The 17,198-nt window shown below is 52.3% G+C and overlaps 1 protein-coding gene across 9 annotated transcripts in view; it reads right to left on the minus strand.

Annotated features, from left to right (window-relative positions):
* The window catches only part of ptprsa (protein tyrosine phosphatase receptor type Sa), a 162,999-nt gene that overhangs the window by 73,555 nt on the left and 72,246 nt on the right, over positions 1-17,198 (minus strand). For all 9 annotated transcript variants that reach the window (XM_035523295.1, XM_035523294.1, XM_035523290.1 and 6 more), the window contains exons 5-7: positions 14,414-14,559; positions 13,162-13,303; positions 816-1,004 (exon numbers count right to left, since the gene is read on the minus strand). In XM_035523295.1, the coding sequence (XP_035379188.1) occupies positions 816-1,004; positions 13,162-13,303; positions 14,414-14,559 (477 nt within the window). The remainder of the gene's footprint in view (positions 1-815; positions 1,005-13,161; positions 13,304-14,413; positions 14,560-17,198) is intronic.

The raw sequence follows: 17,198 nt of genomic DNA on the forward strand, positions 1-17,198 counted from the left end.
TCCAGCTGGAACACGGGCTTCGTTTACAATTAGAAACAGCTTTTCCAGCAAACAACAACAAAAAAGAGACAACAGAATAAAGCTATTCTTTAATTGAATGGCTGGCGCTACGCGGCACTAGCTGGCGCAGTAACACGGACGGCAGCATGGGGGATGCACTTCTACAGCTGTTCTGTCCTCCCCAGAGGCGCCGTGCTCTGGGCACTCGCGGTTCCCTACGCGGTGAACTACACTCCATCACCAACTCACGGCAGATTTACCGTTTAGACGTTCTTTCAGTTCTGAAAGTTCTTTAACCTAAAATTCTTTTTGCATCTTTAATCTTAAGTGACGCATTGTGTTGTGTAGCAAAAGAAAACACAGCGTCTGTGTAATTAGTTCATGTGTAAGATAACATGATATAACCCTTATGTAACCCTACTCAATTACTACTAAACTACTACTCAATTACTACTCACTGTGCACTTAATCTTTAAAATTATTTTTTTACTATCTTTTAATGGTTGGTAATTGAAAACACAGCCTAGTGGTCTAGGCACAATAAAACAATTACACTTACTTCACTATATTTGTCAGTTAAGTTAAACTACTGATGACGTCTGTGCTGGGCAAGATACATGAAGCAATCCTGCTTCTCTTTCACGGGTGACGGCAGTATTAGCGTGTAAACTGGATGAGTTTTTCACCGGAGCTTTTATGAACAGCACGTGCCAAAGTCTGCCGAGGTTCCAGCCTCACTCTTGAAATGAAGGCTCCGGCGCGGGAAAAAAAAGCAGGCCTGTTTGAGCAAGGAAGCGCAACGCCACATCTCGTACCTGATCTGAGCTGCTTGATCCGCCCGTTGCTTGTGTTGGGATCAATCGGCAGGAAGTCTTTGAACCAGGTGATCTCCGGGTCGGGGTTTCCGCTGGCGGCACAGAGCATGTTGGCCGTGCGTGTGCGCTCCACCACCTTGAGCTGAGGGCCCATGTCGATGTTGGGGAATCCCGGAGGGAGAAGGTCCTCTGTGGAAGGAGAGGAATTTTTTTTTAAAATCATACAGCAGACCCCGGAATAATCCACTGACGCTGAACATGAATCCATATAGGAGGACACCCAGATTAACATACGTTTGCAGTATTGTGCAGTGGCCAGGCCAGAAATAATAAGATTATTTTGTGAGTGTCTGCATTTAAAAACACTATGTCACACAAACCCTAAGGGTTAACTCTTTTAGTATGATAACTAACAACGCTGAAACACAACACTGGAATAACTGTGTGAGTTCACTTGGACAGCGTAAGAACGAAGGAGGCTAAAGTCCGAGGAAGAAGGCGGGAAGGTTTCTGCATGAGACCAATCCTTTATTCTGGCAAACAAACGTCCATTGCCGTCTTTGCTGAAACATAACTTTCTTTTACCTTTAGAACAGGGGTGCGACCTGTCCTCACCTCAAGCCGAGAGCATTGCTGTACAATCACCTACTGCAGACGCGGCCTTCATCCGCAGCACTTCAGATCCGGAGTGCTCAGTATCGGGCACTGGGTGGGGTTGAACTCCCTGTAACTGGACCCCATCATTGCTACAGCAACGCAACAGATTAGCGCTCCAAATTCAGATGACTTCCCAGTATGGGGGGGGTGTTGGACGCAGAGACGCGTGCCAACACAAACGCACCTGACAAACTGGGACATCTTCCCCTGCACCCCGAGCCAAAAAAAACCCACCGGAAAATCTCAAATGACTAATGAGCCGCACTGCGGATCAACGAACGCCCAGTGAAGCGGGATGTTTATCCGGCTGTCTTCCCTCTTATTATTGTCGCAAGGAACGCGTGACCTGGCTATCTCCGCCCTCGGTCACAGCCTAATGGAATCCAGCCGACACTATGGGAAGGGCAATGGCCTGGAGACCCTGGACTGCGTTAAAGGCCCCAGCTGACACCCAAGGGCCCCTGAAGGGCCCCCGAGTGCCAAGGCCAGAGAACAAGCCCGCTCAACATCCCTCCACTCATTCCCACATGGCCCTGCAGTAGTGACTCTATTAGGATGGCAGTAGGATGTTGGATAGTTGCAGGTCCCACTGATGTATTGCAAAAGCCAAAAAGGAGATTATAAGAAATAGATAGGAATGACTAATCTGCAGCCTCTAGTTTTTTTTTTTTTTTTAAATGGCGGGGGGGGGGGGGGGGTCCGGAAAAAAACATTTCCCACCATGCCCACCACTGTCTGGGAGATGAGTGAAAAAGATTGCCTCCTGCTTGAGTGTTCCTCTTTAAGATAAATATTTCATCATGCGCGCAGTGGCGCGGGAGGGATTTGTGCTGGTTTGGGCTTCACAGCCAAAGTGCACCCAATGATTATTAACCAGTGCTGACACGTCAACTTGCGGGGGGGGGGGGGGGGGGGGGGGATACAACAACCCCCCACGTTCCCGTTCCCGATCGCCGCGGTTCCGCGGGTGATCCGGGTGTTTCCCCCTTCTGCGCCACTTTTACGCTGGTTGAGCACATGAGCACAGATGTGCATTCTCGCCCTCGCCTTCACTGACAGGGATCTGTGACCCAACTGCCCACAGGTCAACCGCAGCCAGAGTAGCACCGGCTGTGTGGCAGAAAAATGTCAAACTCATTAATATTCCACGACCACCTGTGGGCCTGCGCCAGGCAAAGAGGGACGCTTAGCAAGACGCTTCCATCAACCTCAAGGTCATATGCTGGCACAATATTGCGCCAAGCCAATAACAACTTTGGATGGCTGAGGGTTAAGGGAAGCATCATTTTTGCCAAGATGGCATGGCCGATACGCCCGCACCAACACGCTGGAACTTGGTGGAATCGCACATGAAAACAGTTCAGAATGGAGGGTCTTTTGCAGGTGTGGAAGGCTTCGGAAATGAGCGCTGCGCTATAGTGTGCATGTCCTTGGCAGAGTGCAGGCAGACGGGAGAGAAGTGCACGCCGATCTGTGCTCGTGGGCCCCTGTCGGGCCAGCAATTTCCACCTAGTCCTGGAACCCAAATCCTCACTGTGACAAATCCTCACTGCCCAATGAAGCAGCCTGGGTAGAGCTTACCCCCTCCATTTATACACTAGCCCTGTCTCCCAAGAAGGCCTGGATCGGCCCACTCTGGGTGTCACCGTCAGTCCCATCTGGGCTCTTGAGTACCTTGCCAATTCTGCCACCTGACCGCTCCACTCCTGCTCTGTGTTTTTTTTGCTAGCATAGAGTGCTAATGTGCCACTCTCCTGATAACCTCTATGCAACAGCCTTAATTGGCGGGCTTTCAAATGGCTATCCATTAGTCTAAAAATACCCATCTCCGGGTTCGCGGGGTCTGATGGAGCCAGCATATGACTAGCTGAAAGCTGTTCTCCCCCCAGCAACGTGGGACCCCCACATTCGCTGGGGCTTGCGTCATTCTGTTCTGCATCATTTCAGAGCAGCCTTGCCGCACAGGTCACGCCGTTCCTGAAAGCTTGACGCAAAATGCGTCTAGCAGCGAGCGAGCGTGCGGATGTCTGGGAACGGGGCGACGGTTGGCCGGCGATAATGGCGTCGTCATGATGAGCGCCCCGGGAGGATGGGGGGAGGTTGAGAGTGCGCCAGCCTCTGTGTCTGACAGCTGCTTCGATATTCACACAATCCAGAGGAGAGCTGGCCTCCATGACTTCTGCTGCTCACCGCCCCGACCCCGGTGCCGTAAACAGAGGTCGCCGTCATCGGGGGTAATTATTTTGAATAGTTGTCCATGATTTGCATCACGTAAGGAGCAGGTGTGGGGTTTTTCACACGATCACTCGATTTAGCAGCACTCGCCATTGGAAACGCGCCTGCTCGTCACTGTGACCATGCGAGAGATGGAGGAAAAAAACCCCCACTAGCACTTGTTTTGCACTGCTGCAGACACAGCCAACAGCGAACAACTGTCTCTACCCTGCAAACAAAGTCGCTCCCACTCTGATAGACATATTGGATATTGAACAGGCACAAAAGCACAGTTTACACGACCTCTTCTTTCAATAATATGAGAAGGGGAAAAAAAACCCCGCGTGCTTGTGGTCAGATATCGCACAGCAATAAAAACTTATTTTACTGCTGTGAGCACATGGCTAGGGTAAATGCCATGGGTGTAGACGCTCCTCTTATTATTCATCTTATTATTTTCAGATTACTGAAATGATTTAATTTCATTACGGCTCTAATCAGGTTAACCGATTACCGCGCACCACTGCCAGGGATGGGACTTTAAAAAGGCACTGTGTAATAATATCACAGAGCTCAAGAGGCAGAGAGAGAAAGCGATGGAGAGAGACAGAGAGGGGGAGAGAGAGAGTGAGAGAGAGAGAGGGAGTGAGAGAGTGAGAGAGAGAGAGAAGGAGAAATGGAGGAAAAACACCAAGACGGAAAGAGATATATATTGTTTACTGTACATGACTACTGTGCTCAGAGAGAGAGAGAGAGAGAGAGAGAGAGAGAGATTTGGTACTCTACTTCAGTCTGAACAGACGGATCTGCAGAAATTTGCACCCGAAATTGTTCATAAATGAAGGGCAGCTCAATTTCACCTACTCTATTCTTAGTATGAACTTCAATGAACAGTAGGGGACTAAAACACATGCATGTGTGTGTGCGAGAGAGAGAGAGAGAGAGCAAGCGAGCGAGCAAGAGAGAGCGAGAGCAGGAGACTGTATGGAGGTATGCATGGGCGAGCTGGTATTCACGGTGGGGAGTAAGGGATCCGGGGTCAGCGGCGCTGCTGTTGTGCGTCAGTGCACTCAGGTGCACACAGGACAGAAAAGGGAATGCCGGGGAGCTCCACGCTATTCAATACCGCACGGGCCGTGCGGCGGCCAGGCGCTTGCCAACAGCAGCCCTGCTGCTCAGCGAATTCCACGGCCGCAGATCCGACCGCAATCTTAGAGCCGCCCGCTGGCGCGGAGCGCCGTGCCCACCGAGCGGCCTTCGCTGCAGGACCGACGGCACCAGCTCCAGCCAAATTTCCGAAGGTGGAGGAGTTCATTTCGAGGGATCTTAAGGCCACGTCGTTCTCAAGTTCACCTTCACAAATCATTTGGTTTCCAGAGATCAGCAAAAAAAAAAAAGAATGTCAAAACAAAACCGAACACGATTCTCCATCTGACTGCCAAAAATGGCAGGACCTGGGCCCTACACCCCTGGAACACAAGTCAGCTGGCTGCCGGAGTTGCCGAAGACAGAACACAGATACCCCTGTATCTGGCAGTACAGCCCTGCTGGGTTGTGATGGTGCTATGATCACTCCAGGCACCCAGGCTTGGCCAGTCAACTGGGCTGTGGCGTGTGGTGACATGTCTGGAAGTGCCTCGCTGATGACCGAGTGCAGCTGTATCTGCCACACGCCTGTCACAGGGACCTACAAGCACCTGAGGGGGTGGGACCATCCTAACCGCTGGGGCTGGCGAGAGCACACAGCTCTAAAGGCAGGCCAAGCGCCAAGTGGCACCCAGCAGACATCCTCGAGGTGGGGACACTTAAACACCCACGCTTGGTGCCAGATCCCTCGAACAAGCTTGGGAAGGTCACATGTGCCGAGCACCTGGCATTGTGTAATCTCACGTGGCCAACCATGCGCTTGCGAACATGTGAGGGATACACCACATTGACAAGACAGTGAGGCTTCACACTGGTATACTGCCTGGGTCGAGCACTTAAAGGAAAACAAGTGCTCGGACTTGTTAGAGTCGTCTTCTGCGTGACTAATTGGACAAAAATTCCCAAAGCTCAATTTTGTAAGGACAACTGTAACGTACCTTGACAGCTGTTTGAACCCTTAGTGACCCTGACCAATTAGGCCTTCACAGTCCATATTTGGACAGGGTACAGAGCCTAAACAAAAGATGAGTGCAGTGGTCTCACTGGTCTTATCGTCTGTCAGTGAAAACGAAAAGAAATCTCCTTCAGTTTATTTTTATCCACCAAAGCTCCTTGGCTGTACTTTCCCAGGTCTTGAGTGGCATGAGGTTAGACAGTCAAGCTTCAGGACAGTCTGGAGACGAGACCGGGTTATTAAGTCTCCGCGATTTCCATTCGGGCACCCATCATCGGTCCTGTTTTTGAGCGGCAGAGTGGCCCGTACTGTACATAGCCATGACAGCTTTATAGGGCTCGGATGAACGGCAGGCCGCCGGAACCGTTCGGCGAGAGGCCCGCCGAACAAGGCCCCGCTCCCGCAGTGATGAATGAGCAAGAACAGGAAGTGCCACACCATGAAGTCTTACTCATCTGCGAGTCAATTTTCACCCCCATCTTGCTGCAGCATGGCGCTCTGCAAAAGCCGAGACGTAGAACATGTGGGCAGGCACCTTATGAAAAGATAACCGCCTTGCCTGTGAACCATGGCCCAAAAACCTAGGATTTAAACAAAAACAAGCCGTTCGGATTCTCGGACGAGGAGCTGAAGTAAGCACTGCAGACAGAGTGAGAGGGCCCCCTGCTTGCATGGTTAAGGAAGCAACTGGATTGGTGAACGATGTACCAAATGGCTATAAAAGCTGCAACCAAACGGAATGATCGTTTAACTCAACGCTTTTAGCCGAAGCAATTAAGCCTCTAACAACAGTGTCACTCTTGCCTGCAGAGAAAAAGAGAAAATATGGAGCCTTTTGGGGGATGAATGGAAAAAAAAACACGCATCTAAAAGGCTCTAATTGCTGATTTGCTGCTAATTGCTGAGGAGTCAACACATGAGGGAGGGACCGGGGGGCGTGACTCTCCACAGGAAGCTCAGAATTTAGGAACGGAGTGAAAGCGGACAGATAAATGGACGTGCAGGAAGAATGATGAGCACCCCGCGCGGTATGAGCGGGGAGAGCGGCGGCTGCCGCCTCTGGAATTTTCGGCTTTTTGCCGTGTTCCGATCGGCTCCCGGCCGTCGGCACCGCTTGGCCGGTTTGGAGCGGACTGTGGTGGCGCTAGCCTTCGCACGTGGGGAGTGGTGCGGCGGTTAGCCACTGCACATTCTCAGCGAGGAGATAGTAATAGGGAAGATGGGGGGGAGGGGTTCAGGGAACAGATGTTCATTTTTCATGGTCCACCGCCAAGGCACCCTGCGGGGGGGGGGGGGTTTGGGTAGCTGGGGTGATGGGAGGATGGTGGTGCAGCTGGTGCAGTCCAAGGCAGCCTGAGCTTGCGTGCAACATGCCCTTTAAGGGCGGTGAGCTGACTGTTCTTTAAATATTAACATCTGCCCCTGGATCCCATCGGGCCAAGGCAGTGCTCCAGAAAACAGGCTCAGCAATCAAGGAAAATCTGGCTGGAATGCACAAGCATGTCCTTCCTTCTTCAAATCATGTTCATTCATGAGGGAGAAAGTCTCAGCTCCTGGTTATTCGTAGCTCCTTGTAACTGCTCTTAAGTCCTCGGGGAGCTGTCAGTCAATCGCAGTCGTCATCTGTCTCTTACTTTAGCGTCTCAGCGTCCCCCAGCCTGACGCTGCGCACCCCATCCAAAACGCCGAAAGCGAACGCTTCAAGCGGAACCTGAACGCCGGGCTTGTCCTCCTCTCCTAACGAGAGCAGTCTGTGGGAGAGGTGAGGAGAAAAGGAGTGAAAGGGGGAGGAGGAGAAACATTTCCACAGGCTGCGGCGCTGGAGAGAGGCGATCGCACAAGCAGGCACTTCCCCTGGCACAGAAGATGTCCGGAACACGATCGTTCAATTTGGCGCCGGACACGGAGTCCGCTGAACAAGATGGCCATTTATCCCTCCTCCCTGGCAAGCAATAAAACAATCAGCTACATTCAGCTGGCCTTAATGCCAACTGGAGCTCTCTCTCTGGCTTTTGGTCGACTAAAAAAAAGGGGGGGGGGGAGGTTGGCCTCCTTCAGTAGGCATTACCTGGATGGAAGCGTGAGAGTCTGAAGAGCGAATGCCCCCGGAGATGAAAGCGCCAGCCATTTATCTTTGACCCCCCCCCCGACCAATCAGGTTTGATTACTGCTGTCCAGGTCGCCAGGATCAAAGGATTGGAAGGCCACGGGCTTGTAAGTGAATTTCTTCAGAGCGGCGCTACCCGAGGACCCACTAGGACGGAGCGTGTGCCGCACAAGAATGCCATTCTTGCTAACCCCACATCCTCTTAGACCCTCTCCCATCTTCTGTGGTCCTGGAGGGGAAACAAGAAACCGAGAGGCTGAGAACAAGGGATTGAGAGGTGCCGATCCATTTTGGGCTCCGGTGACAGAAAAAAAAAAGCCACAAAAAAACCCCCAAAAACTGGCTGTCTGCGTATTGCACCATGAGCAATGTGTGTCTCGCTCCACTCCCCACATCCTTAAAGTTTCCCCTGCCGAAACGACTTTATCGGTGACAGGCTTCACGAGCTAAGAGCACAACAAGTCGGTAAATAGCCAGGAGAAGGCGTCGCAGACAGCCTGGCAGATCTGCTGCGGGATCAAACGAGGCGGAACGCGCCTCTCGAGTGCTGCCACTCACCAGGTGGCAGCGGCCTGATGTGGTGAGGACGCGTGAACCTGCTCCTCCTACGCCATTGCCAATTAGCCGAGCAGGAGGCATTTGGGAGGACGGACGGACGTTTGGACGGACGGACGGACGGAACGGGTATCTCGGTCGCTCCCCAAAGCTGGGGATGGCACTCGGGTTCCTGCCTGCTTTTGCAGGGTATATCCAGATGTAGGGCACCAAAAGGCCGCCTTCCGTTATTCTGAAGCGAGCCGCTTTCTTTAATGAACCGTCCAATAAAATTCATACATTTCCTCTGCTAGATCTGGCCCGGTACTGAAGAAGGGCCCCATGCAGTGGGACGCAGCCGAGCCCATGAGCTGGGAAGTGGCTTGTTTACGAGAGCGGGCTGCAGATAACACGCCGGGCATGCGTGTTAATACCTGCCCGCATCAGCCTTAATCAGATCCGCCTTGAGGCGCGCGGACTCCTCATAGACCTCTACTGTTCTCCCCCATATTTCTCATGCACCTCCATTGGTTCTCCTGCCTTCTGTCTCCTTAGTTATGACACAGCCCTGCGGGGACAAGGGGAAGAGTAGAAATGATCGGTGATGGGTGGCTTCCATTCCATTCTGCCCCCCCCCCCTTCATGCCTTCCCCTGGGGGGATGTAAACCACTATTGAGGCTGGCTCATTGCTAAATCCATCCGAGACAGAGGGGGGCTTGCACCAAGCTGTAAGGGACATGATTAATGCAGCTGCTGGGGGGGGGGGGGGGGATTAGTCCATCATCATAAAGAACCAGGAGGAAAGAGAACCTGTGAGAGGGGCAGGTGTCAACCACACAGCCCGCACGTGCAATGAACCCAAAAACCCGAAATGTACAGATGTCTTCCATGAACGTAGTTCTTGGGTGGAGGAGAAAACGGGGCGCAGGTGGAGGAGTGAACGTGTTTCAAACAAGCCTGACTTATTAGCTACCAATACTCCCATGGAGCTAATTAAATAAATAAATACACCGAGGGGGTTGTATACCACGCCCTCGGCATAATGCATGACGGAAACAGGACCCGAGTTCATGGCCCCCTGGTCACGGGGGGCATTGCTAATTAGCGACCTTTATTGACAGAGCAGGGATCAGCCATGGACAAAGAGATTAAGTGGAAAGTGGCTAAGATGCAGATCAATGGTGGAGGAAGGTAGGAGCGGCTTGCGATTTTATGCCCAGGAGAAAAACAAAGACCTTTGGCCTCGAACCATAAACCATCTGAAAAAAAAAAAACTAAAAAATCCTCACACCTGTTCTTTTAACTACATAATTTGCCCCTTCCTTTTTAATTATCACAGTTACGCCCCTCTGTGATGGTAAAGGGCAGTGTCTTAACACTGCAGCTTTAATGCACAACAATTAGCAAGGAGCTAGAGGTAACCGGCCCGTTAGAACAAAGTGCTGCTTGCTTCCTGTTGCAGCAGGGCCACAGAAACAGGGTGGAGAGAATACGAAGGCTGGCCGTGTTGCCGTGGTGAAGCTGGGATTGGCTCTGATCAACATGACGAGTCATTACGGGTTACACATCGGTAGCCATATTTCAGTGCCCCAGCCCTGACTTGCTACAGGCATTTCCTGCCTTGCTAGGAGAAAATGACAGATCTGCATTCGGGTCAGGATCCATTCCTTTCCCCGCCAAGTCCCCTTACTCCATCTGCACCGGTATCGGGTTGGCAAGCGGTATCGTCCGATAACGCACTGGAACGTTCTCTTTTTTTGAAATATGTTCTTAAATGTTACCAGTGCATTTCGAACAGTATTACTGTCAGTCTTTTTGGGAGGGAGAGGTGGAGGTTGTTCTCAGAGGTGGCTTTGGGAGCAGGTGGATAGGGCCTGGGTTGGCCAGCCTTCGCTCCCTCCTGCCTGAGCTGGAGAAGGCATGCCGGGATTGGGGCAGGGAGATTTGGGTTGGGATGAGTCATGAACAGAGCGGGATTGGCGCGGTTTTGTGGAGCTGCCATTTGTGGAGCTGCCCCTCCCTACCACCAGACGTGCACACGCCTCAAACCAGACGTGGGAGGGGGAAAAGTGACATCGCCGCGTCCCACGCTCGGTTCCGGCTACGGAAAACAGAAGGCGGCTCTTTAAAAATAATCCCCCCGAGAGTCAGAGGAGGTCACAGAAGGGTGGGTAACAGAGGGTTGGGTGCGGCTGCGATCACAGGGGTCGGCGCCGTCCGATTAAAAGCGCGTCGGACAAAGCCGCCGTGTCCAGCAGGAGCGTGGCCAATTAAACGCCCGTCTGATCGAAGGCGTGCGTGCAGTGACGGGTCCTGCCTGACTGCTGGTGCTGGCGTTAGTCGTGCTAACGAGGACCCTCTGCCTGCAGGTTAAAGCTCGTCACACGCAAAAACACGCAATCTCACACACGCAAACAAAACCTCCGAGGAGGAAAGGGAAAGTGAGAGAATGCGAAAAGAGAACAGGGATAGAAAAACACCAGAGACAGAGGGGAAGACAGATTCACAAATATCCAGAGAATATCTAGAGGATGACCTACACAGCCGGAGGTCTGAGCCCAGCGGACGGGCAGGTCTAGGTCCGCTGACCTGGCCTGGTGTTGTTGGATGCCAGACAGTGGGCAGCTAGCATCACAAACCAAGTCCACTGTTCAACAAGCACACACGGTGCGGGGTTCCCAGCATGATCTGGGGTAAAGCAATGCCAGTAGCACCTCAGGGTAGGGTGATCGTGTGTGTGTGTGTGTGTGTGTGTGTGTGTGTGTGTGTGTGTGTGTGAGTGTGTGTGTGTGTGTACGCGTGCAAGTGTGTGTCTGACGCCCCACAGGGATCAGGCCAGTAGTGAGACTGGACTGTGGTTTGTGTTGGACTATATTGAATGGTAGCTCCAGAATGGCAGGTAATGATGTGTCTGTCAGGTAAGGGCATGATGCCTGTAGAGAGAGTCAGACAGAGAGAGGAAGACCACGAGAGAGAAAGACACAAAGAGAGACAGAGACCCAGAAAGAGAGAAAGAAAGTGAGAGACATGCAGACGCGGGCAGATGACGCAGCACCAGAAAAGGATGTGGATTAGTGTAGCAGTCTCTTCTCTCTTCCTCTGAAGACACTCAAAGAAGTGAACAGAGAGGACAAGCAGATGGAGGATTTTATCCATTCAGCGCACGGCTGCGGTGGGTAGCCAAGGGGCAGCTCAACACTCTCCCAGGCAGCTCTCCAGCCATGGCAGAGCAGTCTGGCTGGCCCAGGCCGGCTGGAGCACACAAGCCAAGGTGACCCAGCGCCTAATGAAGCTACTGGCTGACAAACACTTCACTGGTGCAGGAGAGAGTCTGCTGTAGAAGCACTCCACGCCTGCTAGGGGGTGATGGAAGAGGGTACCATAGCAGTGTGTGTGTGTGTGTGTGCGTGTGTGTTTGTGTGCATGTTTAAGTGTGTTGGTGTGTGTTTTTGAGTGCGTGTGTGTGTGTGTGTGCTTGCATGTGCGAGCATGACCAAACATGCTGATTATCCACGCATGCACTCCCTCCTCTGGGAACCAAGTACTCCGGAGGGAGCGTGTGCTGAAATCTGCGAGGCTGCGCAGCATACTTGTATGTAATTGTGTGTGTGTGTGTGTGTGTGTGTGTGTGTGTATGTAATTGTGCGTGTTTGTGTTTGTGTGTGTGTGTATGTACGTGTGCATTTGTGCACACACGTGTGCGTGTTTGTGTTTGTTTGTTTTTGTGTGTGTGTGTGTGTGTGTGTGTGTGTGTGTGGTCTGCTGTTCTGATGGCGACCTCTGCATAAGCAGGCTTGGAGCAGATGGATGGTGGGCCGGCTGGGCTAGCATGCCCCAGCCACACCACTGGGGCCTGGACTCTCTGCTGAGCTGCTTGGGTCTTGCCAAATCCTGGATTTTTGTGTAAAACTGGGCTGCCTACTATAAGCCAGGAGCCCCCCATACTGCCAGGTCCAGCGCGGCGGCGCTAACAAGGCAGATGGCTGGGGATCAGCGCACAGGAAGGAAATAAATAACTCAGTGCGGCATGAGGAAACGCTGCCCCTAGTGGCCACCGGGGAGCCGCAGGAACAGAGTGGAGCAGAGGGCCGGGGAGTTGACAAACCTCCATACTGGGCTGCAGGACAGACAGCCCAGGTGCTGGCTGGCACCGCCACAGGTGACGCCATGTTGGCTCCGGGAAAATGCATTGCAGACGGCCACGTGGATCCACACACCTGCTTGCAAGCAGCACCACAGCCCAACTTGCATTCCAGGGAATTTTCTATTGTTGGGATCTAATCAGTTCCAGGTGCCCAAACACACACAGTGGGTAAGCCTGAGCATAAATGCTATTTATACCAACTTTTCACGTCTTTTCGGAAACAAGTGCTGTTTATAATGTCTGTTTTCCCCACATTAAATTCTCCCTCAACAACCAGTTAATTTCTTTTTGTTTCCCCCTACACCCCATCTTCTGAGAGTAGAAAGCAGCTATTACATCACAAGTTTTCTTCTTCGGCTGTAACCACGGAGATTGGGCCAGACCTTTCACTGGGACGGCCAGTTCTACCACACTGTGTTCACCCTCACCAAGGGCCTGACGCCATTACTATTCAGATGTTCCTCAAGGCTTTGCTTAGCTGTGCCAGGTGTGTCAGATTATGGCTATAGGACCAATGAGCTTCGGGTGCAGACGTGGGTTGGCCCTGCAGTGGACCGTGAGAGTATGTCCGAGCGAAAGGACTCTTACCTCTGATGATGGTCAGCTTGGCCTGGACGCTGACCTCGCCCTCGATGTTCTCTGCCACGCACTCGTAGATGTTCTCGTCCCGAGGAGCCCGCAGTGGCTGGATGCGGAGGACAGCTCCTGCACCTTCGTCAAACTCTATGGTCTGCGGGACAAGCAGGGGGTTGAACTGAGCACTGGGACTTCACAACCATCTCAAAGGGAAAGATCTGCAGCATGTGGGTGCTCTGGTCTCCGCAGGCGAAACCTCGGCCAGTTCGGATCCAGTAATCACCTACATCTACATGCCCATCTGAGAAACTGAAGAACTACATGGGACAGCCGTAGTCTTAAAGTTTTGCAGGGTGGTGTAACTCCGTGAACAGGACTAAACCTTTTGAGCATCTTCAGAAGCGACAGTGAGCTCACCCCTGCTCTGCAGCACTCGATCTGTCACGGGTCTCCAAAACCGATGGTGGCATTAACTTTTTGGGAATCCGCATGGCCCAGTTTCACACATGAAGGTCCTGCTGAATTCTACTCTCAGGATGACGAGACCATGCTTTGGGACAAATTGTTAATTGGGTTTTTTTTTTTATCCCACACTTCTGATGTTCTTCTAACCAGACACTCGAGAGAATCAGTAGTCAATGACATAGAGACAAGCTGTCTTTGTTAGTGGCGGCTAATGCCACAGCTTTCTTTTTAAGTATGACTTTTCGAGTCCACGCTAACGAGAAGCAGGGAGAGCGCGCCGGTCTGCGAGTGCGCCGATCGATATCAAAGCAAACGCTAGAAGGGAAAGCAAATTAATTCGAGCCCCTTCATGCAACCATTTTTAAATGAAAGGAAGACGATCATTTGAGCTAGGGTTCGGAACACCCTTGGGTCCGCACCGTAAAGACGAGACCGGGCGAGCCTGTTTGTTGTGGTGTCGGCGAGTTGAGGTTTTTCTACATGCCTCGAACGTCGACTGGCTTGGTTAGTGCGCGCAGGCTTTAATTAGCATGGCCTGAGCATCAATCACATCTCTACGGCTGCCATCTGTGCGATGACAGAGGAAGGCGGCAAACAAACATCATAAATAACACGCAGCTTGCCGCCGACGGCAGCCAACGACAATGCCGGAAATGTTGCCCGGCGAGCTGCTACGCACACACTGAAGTGCGGGATGACTCTGCAGCACGCAATAGGTTCCCGAGGGGTTCAATCGCGCCGCGTGTGTTAGATGTCTGTTGTCCCCAAAACCTCGTGAGTGCGCCGAGCCGTGTCTCACCTCGATGCGCTGGGAGTTGACTCGCTTTCCTTTTTTGTTCCACGTCACTCTTGGCTTGGGGTCTCCTGTTGCTTGGCACACGAAGGAGACCACGCCCCCGGAGACACCGATCATGTCTACTGGACTTTTCGTAAAAGTGGGTTGAGCTGGTCAAAGGGGGGGAGAAACCGAAAAAAAGAGAACAATTACCGTTCCGTTGCATTACGTCTGTATATCAGAAGCTAAGTTAGCAAATTACGGGCCAGGTGTAACAGCAATAAATTAATGTACCAGCTATAAATTACTGGTTATCTGAACCCTCTATACACATTAAAACAGTTACTGGCATTATACCCACCAAAACAAAGAGGCCTGGGGGTTTGGAATTGAAGTGTGTTTGCGAGTTTTTCATTTGGATAATGAAGGCTCTTAAGAATTGGCTGCGCAAGAAGGAAGCCAAGAGGAAGAGAATAATCAGCTCAAGCAGAGGAGGTGAGCGCGAGGACCATCTAGCGTGTAAGCCCAGAAATGGCTTGTAGGAAAGGGGAGCACCCATGTATCAACATGGCAGTAATTACACTACAGGCAATCTGCACGCCGACATGCTGATGCCCCCATGAATAATTGAACAGAACAATGAATAATAAAGGCTTGCGCCTTCTGTCTCCATTTTAATGCCCCCCCCAGAAACCGCTCGCGTCCAGAAAGCTCCACGCGGCCCTCGCCTTCCCCGGCAGACGATAACCGACGCCATCCGCAGAGCGGGCTTATCATACGCACACCCCATTCCAGATCAGCACAGGGCAGACACTGGGCTCCCACTTCAAAGTCAGAATGGTCACAATCAGAATCAGAATCAATTGTGTTTGTATGGTGCTTATTCCAACACTCAAGCAGTCTTAAAAATGTTTGGTTCCAAATCTCTCCCCCACCAAAAAAAAAGTGACAGGCAAGGAAAAGCTCTCTGGAAAAGGAAGGAAAAGGAAAAAAGCTCGGGAGGACCAGAGGGAACCCCTCCTCCTTAAGCAGCCCGGCTTACGAACCCTCCGTGCTACGCTATGTTATATATAGTCCATGTAGCCAGTTCAGCGTAGGTGGAAGAATCTCACTTTCAGCAGTGGGTCTAGGGTGGGCGAGCTGCTTCCGTAGCCACTGGAGGACGCTGGAGTGGGCGGAGGGTTATGGCAGCCTGTGGTCAGCACCCAGCAAACACGGCTGCCCGAGAATGCTGTTATAATCGCACCTGGCCGCTATCGTGACCCTTTCGGTTTTACCTGATTTGCGTATCAAATAAGGACCATGCCAGCCACCCCTGCTTTGCTGGCTGCTTCAGTTCTTAGCCTGTCTGTTGGGCAGAAGGTCAGCTTAAGCACACCAAGACGGGAGAAGGTCTCAAGGTCTCAAGGTCTCTCTCTCTCTCTCTCTCTCTCTCTCTCCCTCTCTCTCTCCCTCTCTCTCTCTCCCTCTCTCTCTCTCTCTCTCCTTCTCTCTCTCTCTCTCTCTCTCTCTGGGAACTTGTTAAAATCCAGAAAGTGCACAGATACAAGTGGATGATCAAACGGCCAGGCAAGCACATCAGATGAATTATTAAAGGTCCGTAGGCTCGGGGGGGGGAGATAAACACACATGAAGGCGAGTTCCTGCATTTATTAAGGAGGAGTTGAGGGAGAGAAAGAGAGAGAGAGAGAGAAAGGGAGAAAGAGAGAGGAGGAGGAGCCTGAGGAAGATTCACGGCACTTTTATAAGTATGACTTTCAGCGCATGCTTTCTCTACGTGCATGGACACACACACACACACGCACACACACACACACACACACACACACACACTCTCACTCATTTTGAGTGCTGTGAGTCATAATTCTTGCAGCAGGGAAGAATCAGACCGGACCACGTCTCGCTTTGATGTCGTGCCTTCTGCAAGGCTGTCCGACACCATTTCCTCCAGTGCCAATTACGGACGACGCGTGAAACGCATCCACATTCTGAGAGGTTATTAAGACTTATAGCACAATTACACGCAGAGGGGCAGTCCGACATGCTGGAGAGGTATTGACCTCCCAGACGCTCGGGGTGCATCGGCAGTCTGTGTTTAAACGCGGGCTCCTGAGGCTCAGTCCTGTAGAGCAGCTCGCCGTTCCCACAAACCGGAAGTTCATTACCCATATCCCGAATCGGCCGTGCGGGATGTTGTGCCAAGTCACGCTTGTTAACAGGGTTCAAAGGAGGGCTGAGGGTAAAACGAGAGAGAGAGAACATGAGAGAGAGAGAGAGAAAGAAGATTGTTGGGCATAGTGCACTATGGGGGGTGGAGGGTTGGAGGATAAATCCTATTTTCCAAGGTGAGCCGAACGCCATAGCCATCAGGACGCTCCCATGACCTCAGCCTATGACCAGTCTCCAGCCCATACTGGTCGCACCGTACTGCCCCTCCTGGCCAGCTAGCAGCACAGCGGCCCGCGGTCGAGACTGCCTTCCCGACCTTCACGCATGACGAGGGCGCGTGTGCGCGCGAGCGCGTGAGTCGGAGGAGGAGCGACAGAAGCACGCCCACGCCATTAACCTTGCCGCCGGTCGGATCCGCGGCGCTGACCCTGCAGGCTGTGCTCTGTCCTCAGAAGAGGTGGGGCTCGCGTATTCCATCAACGCTATGTGCCTTTACACACGCGAGCCCGTTCCTGGAGGTGGCCGTTTCACGCGCCGTCGGTTCGCGGCGCTCACGCGGGGAATAAGTGGGCAGAGCAGCATACCACAAATGAGGTGAAGCGCTTGGGCACCGGGGCTTCGCCCGGCCCCGCACGGCACG

Source organism: Electrophorus electricus, chromosome 26 (genome assembly GCF_013358815.1).
Source record: "Electrophorus electricus isolate fEleEle1 chromosome 26, fEleEle1.pri, whole genome shotgun sequence".
In the NCBI taxonomy this organism is placed as follows: domain Eukaryota; kingdom Metazoa; phylum Chordata; class Actinopteri; order Gymnotiformes; family Gymnotidae; genus Electrophorus; species Electrophorus electricus.